We start from the raw sequence: 18,963 nt of genomic DNA, 5'->3' as shown, positions 1-18,963 counted from the left end.
ATCACTATTTTCCTGTAGCATTAAAAAGTCATAAAGTAAAACAAGTCTACTTTGATATAACTTTTATTCTTCTACCAGTATCTATAATATATAGCCTCTCTATATAAACCAACTGACCTTTGCAGCCTTGGGAATTTGGTCTACATATTGAGGTTTGATAATGGCTTTTAGGTCATCTTCTAGAATTTTGGTGAAGTAATTTTGTAATTCAGATCCACGGAAATAAGTCAAGATTTCTTGCCAATCAGGTGGATCCTAGAAACATATATAATAGTTACCAGAATTTAAGATAAAAATACAAAGGGGATGGATGCTAAATAAAATTAAATATGTCTAAATGAAGACTTCTTCTAATTTAAGATTAGAAATATACAATTTCAAATCAAGGCATACCAATTCAAAAGTTTAAGTGAACTATGAATTTTCAGTTAAGCAACACTAACAGATCTTACTTTAGAAAGGATGGAAAATGAGACTCGCCATATACAGATACAAAACTAAACAACAAAAACCGAAAACCTTCAACAAACAATAATAACAAAAAGAAAGAACAAAATCTATACATGGTAGTGTATACCAGTATTGGGAGGCCAAGTCAAGAGGACTTTTTAGTTCAAGATCTGAGGCTACATAGTAAGAGCATGTCTTAAAAAACCAAACTAAATCAAACCAAACTTGAGCCATACAACATCTTTGAACTTTAATCCCACAAATTAACTTAAAAATAAGAACATCAAAAAAATTATACTCATCCCTCTCCTCAAAAAAAATCACAGAAAAGACCCAGATATTAATTTTCATAGTCTGTTAATACATACATCATACTTTCCAAGGTTTGGCTTTTGCTTTCCTGCTAAAATTTTTAATGCAGTTGACTTTCCAATACCATTAGTTCCAACTAATCCCAAAACTTCACCTGGACGAGGGATAGGCAATCTATTACAATACCGGGAAAAAGAGAAAAAAAAAAAGACTCAGTATTAGATAGGTGAAGGTACCCAACAGCAGGATGATAGACTCTAAACACTTGCATGTTACACATACCCATTAACATGCTAAGAAATACATGCTAAGCATTATTAGGGAGGAAACAGCCAAGTGAAACTAACTGTTAGAAATATTTCCACCATCAATTAATACTCCCAATTTTATTTATCTAATTCTTTATCTAAAAATAACATTTTTCTTTACAGTTAAGGCTCAGCTTTAGCACACAGTAAAAATTTCACAGCAAGCACACCCCACACTGTCACTTTTTTCCTTTCTGGCCTGCCACTTACTTTTAAGGAGGGAAGTGACACACCAACTACAAACTTTGTACGCTACACTCCCTCTTATTTTTGGCCCCTTACAGCTGGCTGGGTGAAAAGACCTTTTTATTCATAAAATCTAGACTTTCAGATTAAATATACTGCAATATATTGTATGTTAATATATTAATATTCAGCAGAAAAAATAAGAATTAAGAACCTAGTGATTTAATATGAAGTTCAAGTCAGCATAATATTCTCTGTGAATATGTAAGGTTTCTTTTAAGGTTATTTAGGATAGGGTATTATGAATAATGGTGACTGTCAATTGTGATCGTATTTTAGAATGAACTGAGATGTTTTTACCTTCTACACATCTAGTTTCTAGATCCATTTATGACATAATTTAACTGGGCTAAAGCTTTTGGAGTTGTTTTAAATTCCCTCAGGAATTAATTCTAATATTAACCAGAATGAACTACTGACATTTTTTGTTTGTTTTTTTGAGATAGGATCTCACTAAGATAGCCTTGGCTGGTCTAGAGCTAACTATACAGACCAGGCTAGCCTGGAACTTACAGAGATCCTCCTGCCTCTGCCTCCCAAATGCTGGGATCAAAGACATGTGCCACCATACCTGGCAACTGCTGAGATATAAATATAACCTTGCATTTTATAATATTCTATTACTCTTTGATAGATGTTCAATATCATTTTGTTACACTTCTCTGAAAACTCTAAGGGAATTTTAACCCTTGACTGAAGTAAAGAGAAATATACCTGTGAAGCTTGAAAGCATTGGCACAATATCGATGCGTTGTTTCTTTTTCCAAGTTGCTTGGCAAATTGACAATTGACAAGGCGCCAAAGGGGCATTTCTGTTATTTAAAATAAAATCATACATTAATTTATAAAATACACAATGCAAATAGATTAAGAATATTTTTATTGAAATCTTCCAAGCATGAGTTTTACAAATGAAAAGTAATTTTTATCTTATGTACTTAAAAATAAAAATCAAGTTCCTTGAAGATTAAAGCTGAACTGACAAATTTAATACTCTTCCTCATGACTGATAAATCAGTAATTATAGATCAGACAGTACTGTGCAGTGCTTTCCATAACCTGTCTATAACAGAGGTTTTCTTCCCCTTAAACTATTTCTGTCCTCGTTTGCGTCTTTCCTACACTAGGTAAAGTCTTTTAAGGTGACTGGATTGTATCATTTGGGGGAGAGGGCTACCTCTATCCTACACTAGGTAAAGTCTTTTAAGGTATCTGGATTGTATCATTTGGGTGAAAGGGCTACTTCTATCCTGCCAATAGCCTATATACTGGATCAAAGCCTAATGCTTTTCTGTTAACTTATTCAATACAGTATTTGACTATCAGATAAATGTTCACGGAACAAGAACGGCAAATATAAGAAAGCCACTAAGGGCAGTGGTAGTGTGTGGGCTGGGAGATGGCTCAGTGGTTCTAACTCAGTTTAGATATAGTCCCAGCACTCATATAAAAAGCCAGGTGTGACAGTGTGTTCCTAAAATCTCAAGCTGGAGGTGGGAAAAGGAAGATCCATGGGGCTTGCTGGCCAGTAGGTCAACCCAGCCTAGTAAGGTCCAGGTTTAGTCAGAGACCTTCCTTAAAAAATACAAGGTGGGATGCAATTGAGAAAGACACATGACTTCTGACCTCTGGCCTCCATATGTACATATGTCCTTCCTCCAGGAAGGACAAGGTCAGCTTAGAGCTCTGATTCAGAAAGAATTCAGTGAATTTTCTTTTCAAACTATGAAAACATAACAAATTAAAGAAAACAAATCAAAACAATTATTTTATTTTCTAATAATTTCTGCCCCCTAGCCGTACTGCTAAATTTTTACAACATTTTCTATTCTCCTCTTTTCATTAATGTATAAAAAATGCCTACAAGCAGGCACAAGTGATTTTCAACTGCTAGGTGCCATGGAAAAGAAATTCACACTCATAATGATGCGGACTACTCAGTGCTTGGATGAATGTATTACTTCCTCCTCCATTACTGAGAGTTGATTTAATTAGCGTTTTTAGGTATTCAGACGTTATCTAAAATTCTGGCATATTATTTTCTCACAGCATCAAAAAGAAAAAAGAATAGATGACACTGTAATGCTCACACCAGATTCCTAATGCCAGCATACAGGCAGGCACACATGACAAATGACCAGTAAATAGTTTCTAGGACTAGCACTTCCTGTTTACATTTTCAAAATAAGAGACGACATTTTCAGAATCCATGTAACTTTTCTTGATTCTTAAATAAGGATTAAAAAAACCAATATAAAACATACCTATGGCTTATGTGAACAATTTATAGGTAAGTATCCAGTTGCTAAATTCCTCTTATAAGCTAAAGTTGGAGATTTACCACTCATAAGTCAAAAGTCAATTATTCAATGTAACAAAATTTAAGATGCTTAAAATTATACTACTGGAATAAATACAAGAGATGCCTATATAAGATAGAGTAAAGCATTTTTAGATTAAACTTACGATTTTTTTCTTTATTTTTGCTATATTTCTACTTGAGAATGGTAAATTCAAAATTAAATAAACTTGGGCCAGGTGTAGTGTCGTACGCTTTTAATCTCAGCACTCAGGAGGTAGAGGCAGGAGGATCTCTGTGAGTTGAAGGCTAGCTTGCTCTACAGAGCATGTTCCAGGCCATCCGAAGTTAATCAGTGAGCCCAGCCTCAAAACAAGAATAGACTTGAGAAAATATTATGTCAATTATACTTTATTTCCAGAATATTTTGGCAAATACTTGCTACAAGATTTTCATGTAATAAAAGCTGAATACAGAGAAATAATCTAGTTAGAAATATCTTTACCAAGCTGTATATGACAATTACTTGCTTAAAAATTTTTATTATTGAGTGTGCATGGGTGTGTATGCCATGGTGCATATGTGGAGATCAGAAGACATATCTAGGGAGCTGGTTCTCTCCACAGTTAAGTGGGTCCCTCAACTTGAAATCAGGTCATTAGACTTGCTCGAAAAGTGCCGTCTTCTCCCGGGACATCTCAGTGACCCACTAATTTTGGGTTCTCCGTTCCTTTCAGGTCCAGAGACAGATGTACCTCCTTAGGCAGTACCAGCCTTATCTCTGAAACATAATGGTGAAGGCTGGAGTGAACAGATTTGGCCACACTGGGTGCCAGATTGCATGTTGCCTTTAACTCTGGCAAGTGGATACTGTTGCTATAAATGGTCCCTTCACTGAGCTCAACTACATGGTATCCATGTTCCAGTGTGATTACAACCATGACATTTTCCATAGCACAGTCAAGAGTGGCACTGGGAAACTTGTCAATGATAGGAAGGCTACTTCTATCTTCAAGGAGTGTGATCTATCCAAACCAAATAGGGTGATGCTGGTGCTGAGGGTCCAATGGTATCTTTATTATTATGGAGAAGGCCAGGGCTCACTTGAGGGGTGGAACTGAAAAGGTCATTTATCATATCTGCCACTTCTGCTGATGGCTCCCATTTTTGTGATGGGCATTAACCATGGTAAGGATGTAAAACCTCACTCAAGATCGTCAGTAATGTCTCTGTCACCACCAACTGCTTAGTGCCCCTAGCCAAGGTCATTCATGACAACTTTGGTATCACTGAAGGACTCAGGACCACTACAGATGGCCCCCCTGGGAAACTGTGATGACAGTCATAGAGCTGGCCAGAACATCATCTCTGCATCCACTAGCTCCACCAAGACTGTGGTCAGTCATTCCAGAGTTGAATAGGAAGCTCACTGGTATGGCCTTCCATATTCCTACTCCCACTGTATCCATGGTCGATCTGACCTGCCACCTGGAGAGAGCTGACAATGTGATCACATCAAGAAGATAGTGAAGCAGACACTGGAGGGAGGCCTAAAGAGCACCCATCCTGGGCTGAGGACCAGGTTGTCTTCTGTGACTTTATGAGCAATATGCTGCCCTCTTTCATCTTTGATGCTGGGGTCAACACTGGTCTCAGCAGCCACCTTGTCAAGCTCATTTCCAGGTATGACTATTGGCTCTAGCAACAGCATGAGGGACTTCATAGTTCATGCAACCTCCAAAGAGTAAGGAATCCTGAACTACACACCCCAGCAAGAACAAGAGAGGAAGAGAGAAGCTGCTGTGGAGTCCCTGCCCCATCAGCATCCACCACACTGAGCATCTCCCCTCAGTTCTCATCTTAGATGCCCCCAGAAGAAAGAGAGGGGCTTAGTGAATCCACTGGTCTTACACACCATCATTAAAGATCACTAGAACTCCCAAATAAATTAAATAAGTATATAAAGTAAGTTCAGTTTGGGGGCCAGCAAGATGGCTCAGTAGGTAAAGATGCTTGCCACCAAGTCTGGTAATCTGAGTTTGATCCCTGGAACCTATATGGTACAAGAACGGATACCTGCATATTATCCTCCAACCTCCACTGTGGCAGAGGCACCCAGACATGAGCGCATTAGACACACACACACACACACACACACACACACACACACACACACACACACACACACACGAAATAAATGTAAGATAGTAATAAAAGTGAGGTTTCAATAATTTAAAAAAGCAATAATACTGTCATAAGAATATTACTTCCTTAAATTTATTTTTAATGCATATGCCCTATACTTTTGTCTTTAAAAAAAAATAAAAGTACTTAGAATTTTCAGATTTTATTTTTGACTCGATAAATAAAATATTATCACTTACCTTAATACAAATACCACAACCAATACAGAGAGTCTCAGAAATCCATGCTATTTTGCTCTGGGGTGTAACCTCTATGCATAATTTTCCTGGGAAAGAAAAACAATTTCCTTTATCAGAACACTTTTAAGATTGTTATTCAGAAAATGCTGTTTCTGGAAATCCCATACAAAAGTTTCAACAGCAAAGACAATTTCTTAAATTAGTGTTTGGTGGGGCACATTCTGAATTAAATAACTAGATTTATTAATTATGTATTCTTGCCAGGCAATAAGCAAATGGCCAATATATTCTGTTTATCTAATTGCGGTAAAAATATGGTAAACCTTGAAATATTATTGTGTTTAAGTTGACTGACTTGAATTTGTTTTTGGTGCTATGGGTGCAACCTGCATACACTAACTCATAAAAGAAAGCATGTCTTTGAAATGGAAAGGCACACCATAGATAGGAATAAAATATTTCAGTTAGGTAAATGAAACCCCCAAAAGTAGTTTTCTAGTATACAGATACAAATTAAGCTCAGTATTCAAGACATAAACAATTGAATTTTTGAAAAGCACAGGAGACATTAACAGATACCATCTAAAGTCTAGAAGTTACTACTACAAGACAGTAGTCATGTAGCCAATGCTGAAAGGCCATCAACAATTTGCCAACTCTTAATCGCTAGATTTACTTAGTCCTGAAAATCTAGCAATACCCCATGGAATGATTGTCACTAAGCTAAAACATTTATTTATTGGTTTCAGGATGAAAACAACATCTAATGTAAAGATTCTGGTAATCATTCCCCTGTGACTCAATTATAGAATTTTGTAGAATAGAAAAGATTGCAGTTAACTATTGGTTTGACTTTATAATTAGTGAATGTCTTAACAATGACAATCTATAAGTTCTTTTAAAAGGACCATTTAGTCTCAAACTAATAAAAGCTTACAATAAATTCTAACTTTCTCACTTTGGTAGTTCACAGAAACTAACAGTGATTAACACAGTATCTGCTAAAGCCTCTCTGAAGCTCTCACACCTGTTTGCTTTTCCCCAGCCACTCTCTACCCTCAGATGGCCAACAGGACCCTTACCCATTCGAACCACAGGGCAGCTCTTCTTGCACTCCTGTCGACATTTCTTAGGTTTGCATTTGTCATGGTTGACAATAGCAATTCTTGTTAATTTGTCTGCCATAATTGTAACAAAGAATATCGGGCTCTCCTATTAAAGGTAAATGAACAAAGTTACAACAAATTCAATATAATCACGTAAAGAGAAACAGGCATAAAAGGAGGACACAAATAATTATATGGAGTTTATATGTTTATTTGGAAAATTTAAAAATGATTAGGAACAGCTAAATAATCTATTCCGTGGGAAAACAAAATTTTACACAGTGGATTTAGATTAGGAAATAGGTGCCGCTTAAAATACCACAAAACAAAACAAAAAAACCCACCTAGGTTTAATACACATGCATGGGAAAATACTGAAGAACATTAAATCCCGAAAGATCTAACCAAATAAAATATGCTATCTCAGTTTTTATAATAAAATAGTTATTTTCAAAAAATTAATTCTTCCAAAATTATATACAATCCAATCTCTTGGGCAAAAAATATGTCATATAAATCCAAGCTAAAGTTCTTTTGGGAAATGAGTAATCAGGAATATTAAAACATCAAGGATAGAAACTTACACTTGGCACATTAAAAATATTACACAAAGGCTCAATAATTAATATGTATGAATATAAACTTATAAAATGGTCTATATATTGAGAAAACACACACACACACACACACACACACACACACACTCACACACTCTAAAGATGTTTCTTCTTTGTTCCTATAAGCCAATGATTAATTTTGTTTTCCAATTGACTATAATGACTACTACTGATGGAAAGAGACAACTAGAGCTGTGACCATCATGTTACTGTCCAGGTTTTTATGTTTGCAGCAATTCACTATACATACATACCATTCTTTCAAGACTCTCCTAAGTCTTGATATATAACATCTACACAGAATTTAGATCAAAGCAAATTTAACTATCTTTTAAGATACTGGGTTTGATATATTGACATTAATCCCTCATGTGACCAAAAGGAATATATCCTAACAGTGCCTTCAGACTCTGGTTTATTTCATACATAATGGAGAAACCAAAAGCCAAGACTATCCATTTGCAAAGATATTTTGCTAGCCTTTTCTGTGATCCTCAACTAATATAGCCATTAATATGATTAAGGAGGGACATAAGCAATCTTGCTCCTCAATGCTGCCCTAGACTATTTCCTCTTCATCCCCCAAAACAGGCTTTCCTCTCTGACCCAAATGTTTTCATCACTTACAGACTATCAGATCACATCTTTAGCTACGTTAATGAAAAAATGAAACCTTAACAGAGCTATGCTGACAAACAAGGTCACTTCTTTAAAAACTGATCCAGGTCTCCTAAGTTAGAAGAAATTAAATGATTGTACTTTACCTGAAAGTTAATTTAAAACCCTAAGCCAAATCGTGTGACTTTTCTAAGAAGTTTACTATTTTAGCAAAGCTGCTACTAAATTGGGCACCATGCATTCCAATACAAATAATGCTTTTTTTTACAAATTACCTGGCAATGAATTCCTTTTCAGAGATAAACAAATCTTTCACTATGAAATTGCTTATGTTGGTCTTTATTTTTGTTAAGGAACTAAAACTATCCAATTTTCAAATTATTAAAAGTCTATAATATACAATACTTATGGGGAACAGAAACATCTGAGGTGGCTAATAAAGTTCATTCACATAATATAATGATAAATTATTTTACATTTAAGAAAAATGAATATAGATTCTTTGTATAACCGTTACATAGGTAAACACTACTTGTTCAATTTCCGTATTATTTCCAAGAATTAGGGAAAAGGAGTTCCCTTCTTTACAATAAGAACAACTTGGTACAGAAAAGCTTGCAGAGGAAGGTTAAAGCAACAAACTTTTGGGAACACAAAAAGGTCTGAAGATATTTCAGATCTGAAGACAGATGGTTAAAAAGAGATACTATTAAAGCAATGACTCTGGTGAGAGGCATACACCTGGGAAACATGTACAGTCTAAGATCACATGAAATATTATGACCTAGGCTTACTGTAAATTAGCCTTATAAAGCATAATAAGTTGGGAAAGGCACATAGCTTTGATTTTTAATGGCTTGCCTTTCAGCAACTGGTAAATGTGAAACAAATTTTTTGTCTGTTTTTGTTCTGTTTGTAGAGGTGAGCTAAGCTACGTTAATTAAAAAAGTAAAACCTTAAGCACATTTTGGTTCAAATATATATAAAAAACTTCTGATTATACTGAATACATTAACTATCAACTGACAGACACAGGACAGTAACACCTACGTTACTGGCCTGTATGCTGAGTAGTTTCAGGCCCAGTGACTACAAGGCAGGTGTCACTATCCTAACTCCCTAGTTAGTAGTCCCTGAGAAGAAAAGGGTAAACCAACAAAATCTGTTTTGAGAGTTATTCCTTAGTTACCAATTTTACCATCAAAAAAGAGAAAATACTTATGTAGTTCATGGAATGTAGGAATTCAGCTTTGGCCATCATTCATTTGCAACAAATACTAAATGCCTACAATGTATTGCGCCTTGAAAGGCTAAAGATATTTTGAATAAAGACACCATCCCTGATGTCAAGAAGCTTAAGATGTAACAAACGAAAAAAAACCAAAAAACAGATTAAGTCACTAGTGGGAAGAGTAAGGAGTGCTACAAAATGCCTCTCCAAAGTCCTATAGACAGGCATTCAACTAGGAAATTCACTTGGGCCAATTCCAGTACCAACTGAGTATACGTCGCTCTCTGAGAAAAGTAGAACATTTGCCCATCATTTCTATAAAGCCTGGGAGTGGCCAAGAGTCCTGGACTTCATGGCGGCAAGATGCCGTGACTCACTCCACAATCATTAAAAGGCACAAGAAAAACCACGGCTTTCCACAACCAAATGGCTATGTGACAACGTAGCCATCTGACTGTGAGAGGAGGCTGGGGGCTCTGCCGGGTGCGGTAGGTTCCGAAGGTGTCTTCCTCCACAGAAGGCTTAGCTCCAGGGTGGGAGCAGGGGGAAGGGGAGGCTCGGTGGAGGGTGGATGCCTGTGGCGATGGCATCTGGGACCACTCTCGTGGCAGCTGTCAGGGTTTGGAGTGTAACAGGCTCGAGGCCGGGATGGCTGAACAGACCCACGAGGAGCCAGCAGTCCCAGATGTGCAGCCGGAGCCGGTTGCCACGCGCTACGGTCCCCGCTATAGAGGCCTAACCACAGGCGCTTCCGAGAGCGTCCCCCATAGTCTTCCCACGGTGGCAGTCGGTCGCCGAACGCCAGACCCCTCCCACCTACTCACGTACCTGCAGACGACGGTCCCCTTACAGTGGGGCGTGCAGGAGCCAAAGCAGCGCTCGCCTTCACGCCTCAGCCGCACAACGTGTTCTTACCGCCAGCGGCCAAGATGGCGGTCTCCAGCCGCCGCCTCGCGCAAGGGCTGAGAACGTAGTGCGCATGCGCGACAGAGCGCGGAGTCGGCGCCCCGAGGGCGTGTGGGCGCTATGACGTCATTGTGCTGCGACTCAATTAACTGAGGGAGCCCAGAATCGCTGAGCCGCAGTGGGAGTGGTGCGGACCTGCAGCAAGCCCGGAGAAACGGAGCTGTGGCAGACCTGTAAGAGCGCGGCTCTTCCTCGGTTTCGAGAACCGTCCTCTGCGGGCGCAGCGGAGTCCTCCTCCCCGTTCTCGGTGGCGGTAAGCTTGCTGTCTCCTCGGGCCTGGTGGGTCTGCGGTGGAGCCTTAGCGGATCTGGTAGACTAGCGGTGTCAGGCAGGATCCCATTCTTTAAGGCCAGGACCCCATTCCTCTCCTAGCCTTTCGTTTATCTTGGTTGGTCGTTTTAGTGTGTTCTGCTGTCGAGATGGGCCTTCTTCCCTCCTCCCCGATGGCAGGGCATTCAGGGTTTAACGGAATTTATAATGTCTCTGTGATTACTTAAATGATGATTGTGAGGCGGTGACAGGGATAGCTTGGAATCCAAAGCGACGTGTCAAGGAGATGGTCTATAGTTCTCTTGGTTTTGCTTAGAATTTACAATAGAGTATCCATAACAGTTATCAAAGCAGTTCAACATACTCGTAACTTTCCAAGAAGTTTTTTTTTTCTTCATATTTTCGTAGGTTTACTAGGATTAGCAAACGGTATGAAAGATGAAGGGAATATGAGTGATTATTTTGCCATTAAAATTTATTTTATTTTGCCGGGCGGTGGTGGCGCACGCCTTTAATCCCAGCACTCGGGAGGCAGAGCCAGGCGGATCTCTTGGAGTTCGAGGCCAGCCTGGTCTCCAAAGCGAGTACCAGGAAAGGCGCAAAGCTACACAGAGAAACCCTGTCTCGAAAAACCAAAAAAAAAAAAAAAAAAAATTTATTTTATTTTATTTTATTTTTTGAGACAGGGTCTCTTTGTAGTCCTTGAGCTCGCCGTGTACAGCAGGTTGGCCTTGAACTCCGATCCTTCTGCTTCTTCGGCACTGAACTTTTGTTTTTACATTTTGCAGAAAGATAGTCAAGTCTTGGAATAATGAATATTGCTTGTTTCTCCACAGAATAATTTAAAAATGACGACACCGAACAAGACACCTCCTGGTGCTGATCCTAAGCAGTTGGAAAGGACCGCGACAGTGAGGGAAATTGGGTCCCAAGCTGTTTGGTCACTCTCATCGTGCAAACCAGGTGAGGCAACCCCGGCGCTGTGATAATCATCACTGTTTTCTTTTATAGATGTGTGGCTTTCTCTTCTCTTCTTTTTTTCTTTTCTTTCTTTCTTTCTTTTTTTTTTTTTTGAGTTTTTGAGACAGAGTTTCTCTCTGTAACCCTGGCTGTCCTAGAACTCACTCTGTAGACCAGGCTGGCCTCAAACTCAGAGATCCACCTGTCTCTTCCTCCTGAGTGCTGGCATTAGAGGCCTGAGCCACCACTGCCCAGCTGAAGAATTCTATATGAATATAGTCATATAGTATGGAAATTGGAGTCTGGCTTCTGTCACTTAGTGTAGTGTGCTTGTGAGTTTTGCTGTTGTAGGTATTGGTAGGATGTTCCTTTTTATTTCTGATTCTGTGGGAATTCCATTTGACATGAATGCAGCTATCTTTAATTGCTACCTATGATTGAACCCTGGTCATTTTTCTTGGTGTAATTTCTGACTTAGTCAGGGTTACTATTGCTGTGATGAAATGCCATGATCAAAAGTAAATTGGGGAGGAAAGGGTTTATTTGGCTTACATTTCTACATCTTAGTCTATTGTTACTATTATTATTTTGTTTGTTTGATTTTAAGACAGGATTTCTTTGTGTAGTCCTAGCTGTCCTGGAACTCGATCTGTAGACCAGGCTGGTCTTGAACTCACAGAGATCTGCCTACCGAGTGTTGGGATTAAAGGTGTGTGCCACTATGCCCCACAGGAGGAATTTCCTTTTTTTTTCCTTTTTTTTTTTTTTTTTAAGATTTATTTATTTATTATGTACACAGAAGAGGGCACCAGATCTCATTACAGATGGTTGTGGGCCACCATGTGGGTGCTGGGAATTGAACTCAGGACCTCTGGAAGAGCAGTCAGTGCTCTTAACCTCTGAGCCATCTCTCCAGCCCCAGGAATTTTCTTAATTGAGGTTCCCTTCTGTGCTCTTAACCTCTGAGCCATCTCTCCAGCCCCAGGAATTTTCTTAATTGAGGTTCCCTTCTGTCAGATCACTTCAGCTTGTGTTAAGTTGTCATAAAACCATCCAGCACAGTTTCCCAGGTACTTCTGTAAGTAAAGAAAACCATTAGAGTAGTATGTGAAGCTTTTGATTCGGACATTGGAGTCATTATTGCTTGTAATGTGCTGCAGGTCTTTGATAGTAGCTTGAAATAAACTAGGTATGTCACAGCTTGAGTGAGGTTTCTTTTGTCCTATTAGTTAACATCCTTCTTTGACTTAAATTGTGGGGACCTCTCTATCTTGTTTTTTGTATATAATGCTTTTTGTATATAATCCACCAACAAATTGTGTTTTGGGTCTGTCTGCATCTTGCTCTCCTGGTGCCTTGTGGCTGTGTTTTGTATCCAGGACTAGATTTGTTCATTACAGCTTCAGATACATAGCTGAAAAATCATAAGGAAACCTGAACCAAACTGGCAGACTAAACTGAGTTGAATTCTTGTCCCATAGATATTCAAAAGTTAATTCATAATTGGCTTTTTAAGCTGGTAGGTTTGGGGTAATTTTGGATTAACTAAGATGAGGTGGCTCTCAATTTTGAGTGATTACAAAGAAAGCTAGTAAATGTTCATGTAGAACTTTGTGTGTCGATGTATGTTTTCATTTTGGGAGAATAAATTTTTAGGTATAGGATTGCTGAATTATATTGTTTTTATTTCTCCTACTCCAATCTATATCTTCTATTTCTTGACTTGTATTAACAATAACATTTTGCTATCCTATTACACATACTTAACACCTTTTGTGTTTTCTGTACTTGATGTGGTAGAGTCTAAAATTTCTCTGATGTTGATTTTTTTAAACCCTTTTTGAAGTTTCTTCTTTCTTTATCTTCTTCCTTCTCCTCCTTCCCTCCTCCCCTTCTTCTTTTCTTCTCATTGCATTACATTACAAATGTCCCATGTTGCATGTGTGGAGGTCAGAGGACAGCTTGCAGGAGTTGGTTCTTCTTCCATCATGTGGTTCTGGGAATAGAGTTGAGGTCACCAGGCTTGGTGGGAAGCTACTTTATGGCAGGATCCACCTTGCTAGCCCTCCTCTAATATTATCTTTGGGTTTCCCTAGAAACTCCTTTAAAAAAGATGTATTTTTATTTGTGTGTCTGTGTGTGTAACCATGTACATGTGCTTGTAGGTGCCAGTGGAGGCCAGAAGAAGGTTTCAGATCTCCTGAAACTGGAGTTAGAGGAGTTGTGAGCCTCCTGACACGGGTTCTGGCAACTGAGCTCAGGTCCTGGAAGAGCATCAAGTGCTCTTAACTGCCCAGCCATTTCTCCAGCCCCAAGAAACTCCTTAGTAAATGGAGTCCACACCTACAGTTCTTACGGTTTTAATCTGATAGCTGTTGTTGATGTGTGGTGACTTGGTGGGTTAGAGGTGTTCTATAATCCTATGACTAGGTCTTAATCTTTTGTTGGACCCATGCCTTGGCTCTGACTTTTTACTAGTCATTCTTGGTCCTTTCCCTCTTTATAAGACAAGAATACTAGAGAAAGATACAGTTACATATTTCCCTTTAGTTGGGATATGCTAAATTAACTTTCTTTGAAGTCTGACTTTTAAAAAAGGGTACAGAATACTCTTGGTATATTTCAGAATGATTACTTTTCTTTCTTTTTGCAGAAAATACTAGGAGTTTTCTCCAGATTGTAACGAGAACCAGGTAGATCTCCTTACTCATATAGTGCTCCTTAAGGTGCAGCTCTAAGAGCTTTCTCTCTCAAGCCGGGCTATGTTGTCTTGGTAGGTAATGAAGTTTCCTGTTAGTTGCTGACTCTAGAAGGGAGCTTTGATAAGAGCTGCTTCTCTCTAGTTTTCTGCAAGGTTGTTCTCTCTAGGATGTCAGTTCTCTGTTGGCCCTGAGAAGTGTTAATTTTCAATTTGTTCAGCATTTTCATAATTACAAAAATGGGAGTGAATTTTTTTTTTTTTAAACTCAGATGGGATTTTAAAAAGTTTTTATTTGTATGGGTGTTTTGTCTGTCTGTATGTATGTGCACCATTTACATGCCTGGTGTCCATGGAGGCCAGGAGAAGGTGTTGGGTCCCATGGGATTGGAGTTACAGGTAATTGTAAGCCATCATGTGGGTGCTGGTGATTGAACCTGGGTCTGCTTCAGCTTCTAAGCTTTTACATATTAGACTGAAAACCACAAAGCCCTCCTTTTACATCGAAACTATTATATTTGTATCTGAGTGAGTTTCTTATAGAAAACATGTTGAATCTTGCTATCTATCATTTATTTGGTGTACTTAGATCACTTGGCACTTAAATACATGTAATGTATCTATTGGTGTGATTAGATTTAAATCTGTCTTACAATTGTCAAGGGTATCTTCATGGAGATGATATTTAAGGTGTGCCGAGTATAGCTCAACCATATGTATAGATAAGACATGATTTATTCTAAGAGTTGAGAGAACTGGTCCAGAGGAGCAGATTCTAGTGAGATGGTATAGCTGAGAATAATAGGCTGAGGACAGGTTATAAACAGCTTTCTTTTTGTTGTCATTGTTTTTTGAGACAGGGTTTCTTTCTGTAGACCAGGCTGGCCTCGAATTCACAGAGATCCACCTGCCTCTGCCTCCCAAGTGCTGGGATTAAAGGCATGCCACCACTGCCCAGCTTGTTTTATTTTATAGATGTGAACCATTGAAAAAGTTGAAGTAGCAGAATAAAAGAGTATTTGTTTACATTTGAGAATTGTGGAGGACACACTGAGGTGAGGCAAGAGTAGAGCTTAAAAATCCAGTTAAACAAAATGTAGTAATTCAAGTAAGAAGTGTGTAAGGGAAAGTCTTAATCATTTTTAAACATTGATAGCAGTTTTTGAGAGGTATTAATACAGTTGGCTTGTCTGCTAAAGGATGAAAGGTACCATGTGGACTTGCAAAATTGTATCATTGGAAATACTTGTTTAATTTTTTTACTCAGATTAAAGTTAGAATATATTTAATAGATTCAGCTTAGTTGAAAACACATCACAAAACAATCTCACAATTCAGCACATATGTCAGTCTCGGCCCAGGAGACTGGAAAAATTAAAGGTTACAGTTATGTGCATTTAAAAAGTTCATATAATAATTTAATCACTTTGTTCAGTAACACCAAACGCATACCATGATGAAAAATGAAGTTAAAAGGAAATAGACACTTTTCATATTTTTGACTCTGATTTAATATAAATAAGAGACTCATTATGATGGTGTTTTGTGTTACCTACTCTATTTGATCTATAGTTTTCTAGGAAGAATTGCTTTTATGATAAAATGCTTTTATTTGAGAAGCATAATAGCATAGTATAAGTGTTTTTTTTTTTTTTTCCAAATCATAGACTTAGTAAACCTTGGTTTGAATTCATACTGTAACTAGCAGTTATGGTCACTGAGGCAAGACTTTCTGAGTTGAATACATGCTTCAGAGAAAATAGAATAGCAAAATGATAGAAAATAACTTTAAGAAAGCGTCTGGGAGGTTTATTTTAGGTTGTGGAAGTAAGAAAGGCATCGTTTAGAAGTGGAATTCACTAAACTGTGAATGTTTAAAAGAATCTGTTGTGTAAAAAATTCAGAGAGCCATCTTCTTCACATGTGACGGCTAATTGAAATGCTTTAAATGAAATGGTTCCTCACATTTGAGATTTTAGAAGCAGCTAGAGTGGCTAGAAAGCAGTAAATAAGGAGGACAATTACTAGCTTAGCGTAGAGAAAGCATTAGACAGAGCCAAATAATAGTAAGTCTTGTACATAATGAAACAATTTGGATTGAGAGCCTGGGAAGGTGGTTCAATTGGTAAAGTGACTGTCTGCATTCAAGCATGAGGACTTGAGGATTGTTTTCTGTCTATGATTGTTTACCCGCATGTATGAATATAGACTTATGTGTATGCCTGGTGCCTCTGGAGGCCAGAGGAGGCATCGGATCCCTTGGAACTGGTGTTATAGATAACTGTGAGCTGCCATGTAGGTGCTGGGAACTGAACCTGGGTCTTCTGCAAGAGCAGCAAATGTTCTTAACTGCTGATCCACCTCTCTAGCTACAAGACTTGAGTTTTGATCCCTAGCACTTACGTAAAAATCCTGGTTTGTCAAGGGGTGCCTGTAGTCCTGGGGCTTGGAAGGCAGAGATAAGAGGATCCCTGGGACTTGCTGGCCAGCTAGTCTTGCTGAATTGATGAGCTCCAGGGTCAGTGAGAGACATTGTCCTATAAAATAATGAAGAGAGTGATTGAGGAAGACACCTGTCTTAGTTAGGGTTTCTATTGCTGCAATGAAACACCATGACTAAAAAGCTAGTTGGGGCTGGGGGAAAGGGTTTATTTGGCTTATACTTCCACATTGCTGTTCATCACTGAAGGCAGTCAGGACAGGAACTCAAACAGGGCAGGATCCTGGAGGCAGGAGCTGATGTAGAGGCCATGGAGGGGAGCTGCTTACTGACTTCCTTCTCACAGCTTGCTCAGCCTGCTTCCTTATAGAACTCAGGACTAACAGCCCAGGGATGGCACCCCCCACCATGGGCTGTGTCCTCCCCCATTGATCACTAATTGAGAAAATGCCTTAAAGCTAGATCTCATGGAGGCATTTTCTCAAATGAGGATCCCTCCTCTCTGGTGACTCCAGCTTATGTCAAGTTGACATACAAAACCAGCCAATAAAACACCTGACATTGACTTCTGGCTTCTTCATTTTCATGCAACTCCCCACATCCGTGTGCACATATATATATACCACAAATACACATACATGCAAAATAAAGTGGAGAGTGATAGAGGAAAATGCCTAGTATCAACTTCTGGTCTCCACATGGACACATATATGCATGCACACATGAACACATAACATACATACACCACACACATGCACACATGCATAAAGAATTTGAATTTTAAGTACAAGGAGAAAGCACATTGGTTTCATTTAGTTGAACTGTAAATAGTTGTAGGATATAATTATAGGTGAATTCTTTTATGAAGTCTATATTCTTTTCTGTCTGTCTGTCTGTCTGTCTGTGTCTTTTTGACAGGGACATACTATGTAGTGCTGGCTGGCTTGAAACTCTCTATGTGGACCAGACTGCCTCCAACTCACAGAGATCTGCCTACCTCTACCTGCCTCTGCTTCCCAAGTGCTGGAATTAAGGGTGTGTGCCACCACACCTGACCTCACATGTTACTTGTTAGGTCTTTAAAGTTAAGGCATGTTGTATATGTTACTTGTTAGGTCTTCAAGGTTAAGGCATGTGGTTCAATTATAGTAACTCCCTGTCCAGTGTGAAAGTAATTGTGTTGCTAGAGATGCTTAAGAAGAAAATGGCTTGGACACTTTAAATATATCTTTCACATATTGGTGTCTGCACTATGGATCCAGACATGCTCTCTTAATGGGGTAGAGACATTTGGAAGGTTAATCCAGACCTCATAAACACATTAAAACCACAGCTTGTGTTACATTCATTCACTTTGTGTTGAACCTTAATCAGTCTGGACTTAACCTCAATATGACCATATACCACCAATGGAGGACCAAGAGAAAAAAGTGAGTATTTGCTAAACAGTAACCATAACCACAAGGAATATTGTTTTTCTTTGCCTTAGGACAATTGTTTTTACTTATGGATGGTTTTATTGCCCATTCCCTGACCCCATCCGTTAGCAGATTTTTTGATTGTCACCATGACCATGGGAAGGAGGGAGAGCTGTTGTTTTCTGGGAATCAAGTAAGTAGAGGTCAGGACAGCCACCTCATAACAAATCATAGTTGAGTCCAAAAGGTGAGTAGGGCCAAGACAAGAATAAGAAATGCTACCTTAGAGAAGTAGCTGTGACATTTTAGCGTGTATCAGAATCACCTAAAAGATTGATCAAACAAACCCTCAGTGAGGCAGGCTCTCAGAATTGCTGACGTAGCAGCTCTAGAGGGATGTTGCAGTGTAGAGGTGTATAGTGACATTTTATTTGTACTGAAATGTGATTTGTATGTTAATAAATAAAGTTGCCCGGGGGTCAGAGCTATTAGCAAGCCATAGAGAAAACTGGGTGGTGGTGGTGCACGCCTTTAATCCCAGCTCTTGGGAGGCAGAACTAGGTAAATCTCTGTGTGTTCAAGGATACAGCCAGCATTGGAGACACACCTTTAATCTCAGTACCAACCATAGAAGACCTGG

General features: G+C 38.8%; 2 protein-coding genes across 2 annotated transcripts in view; one reads left to right on the top strand and one right to left on the bottom strand.

The window, feature by feature from the left end:
• Abce1 (ATP binding cassette subfamily E member 1) overlaps positions 1-10,522 on the bottom strand; it is a 29,146-nt gene extending 18,624 nt beyond the window's left edge. Inside the window, exons 1-6 of the mRNA XM_052729733.1 lie at positions 10,400-10,522; positions 7,082-7,211; positions 6,000-6,085; positions 2,031-2,128; positions 819-936; positions 118-255 (exon numbers count right to left, since the gene is read on the bottom strand). Of these exons, the coding sequence (XP_052585693.1) occupies positions 118-255; positions 819-936; positions 2,031-2,128; positions 6,000-6,085; positions 7,082-7,184 (543 nt within the window). The 5' untranslated portion in view covers positions 7,185-7,211; positions 10,400-10,522. The remainder of the gene's footprint in view (positions 1-117; positions 256-818; positions 937-2,030; positions 2,129-5,999; positions 6,086-7,081; positions 7,212-10,399) is intronic.
• Positions 10,523-10,633: 111 nt separating this feature from the next.
• Anapc10 (anaphase promoting complex subunit 10) overlaps positions 10,634-18,963 on the top strand; it is a 59,190-nt gene continuing 50,860 nt past the window's right edge. The window contains exons 1-2 of the mRNA XM_052729734.1: positions 10,634-10,790; positions 11,644-11,770. Of these exons, the coding sequence (XP_052585694.1) occupies positions 11,656-11,770 (115 nt within the window). The 5' untranslated portion in view covers positions 10,634-10,790; positions 11,644-11,655. The remainder of the gene's footprint in view (positions 10,791-11,643; positions 11,771-18,963) is intronic.

Source organism: Peromyscus californicus, unplaced genomic scaffold (assembly GCF_007827085.1).
Source record: "Peromyscus californicus insignis strain IS unplaced genomic scaffold, ASM782708v3 Scaffold_8__1_contigs__length_139910024, whole genome shotgun sequence".
In the NCBI taxonomy this organism is placed as follows: domain Eukaryota; kingdom Metazoa; phylum Chordata; class Mammalia; order Rodentia; family Cricetidae; genus Peromyscus; species Peromyscus californicus.
Note: the sequence above shows the minus strand (reverse complement) of the source record. Positions and strands in the feature narration are given on the sequence as shown.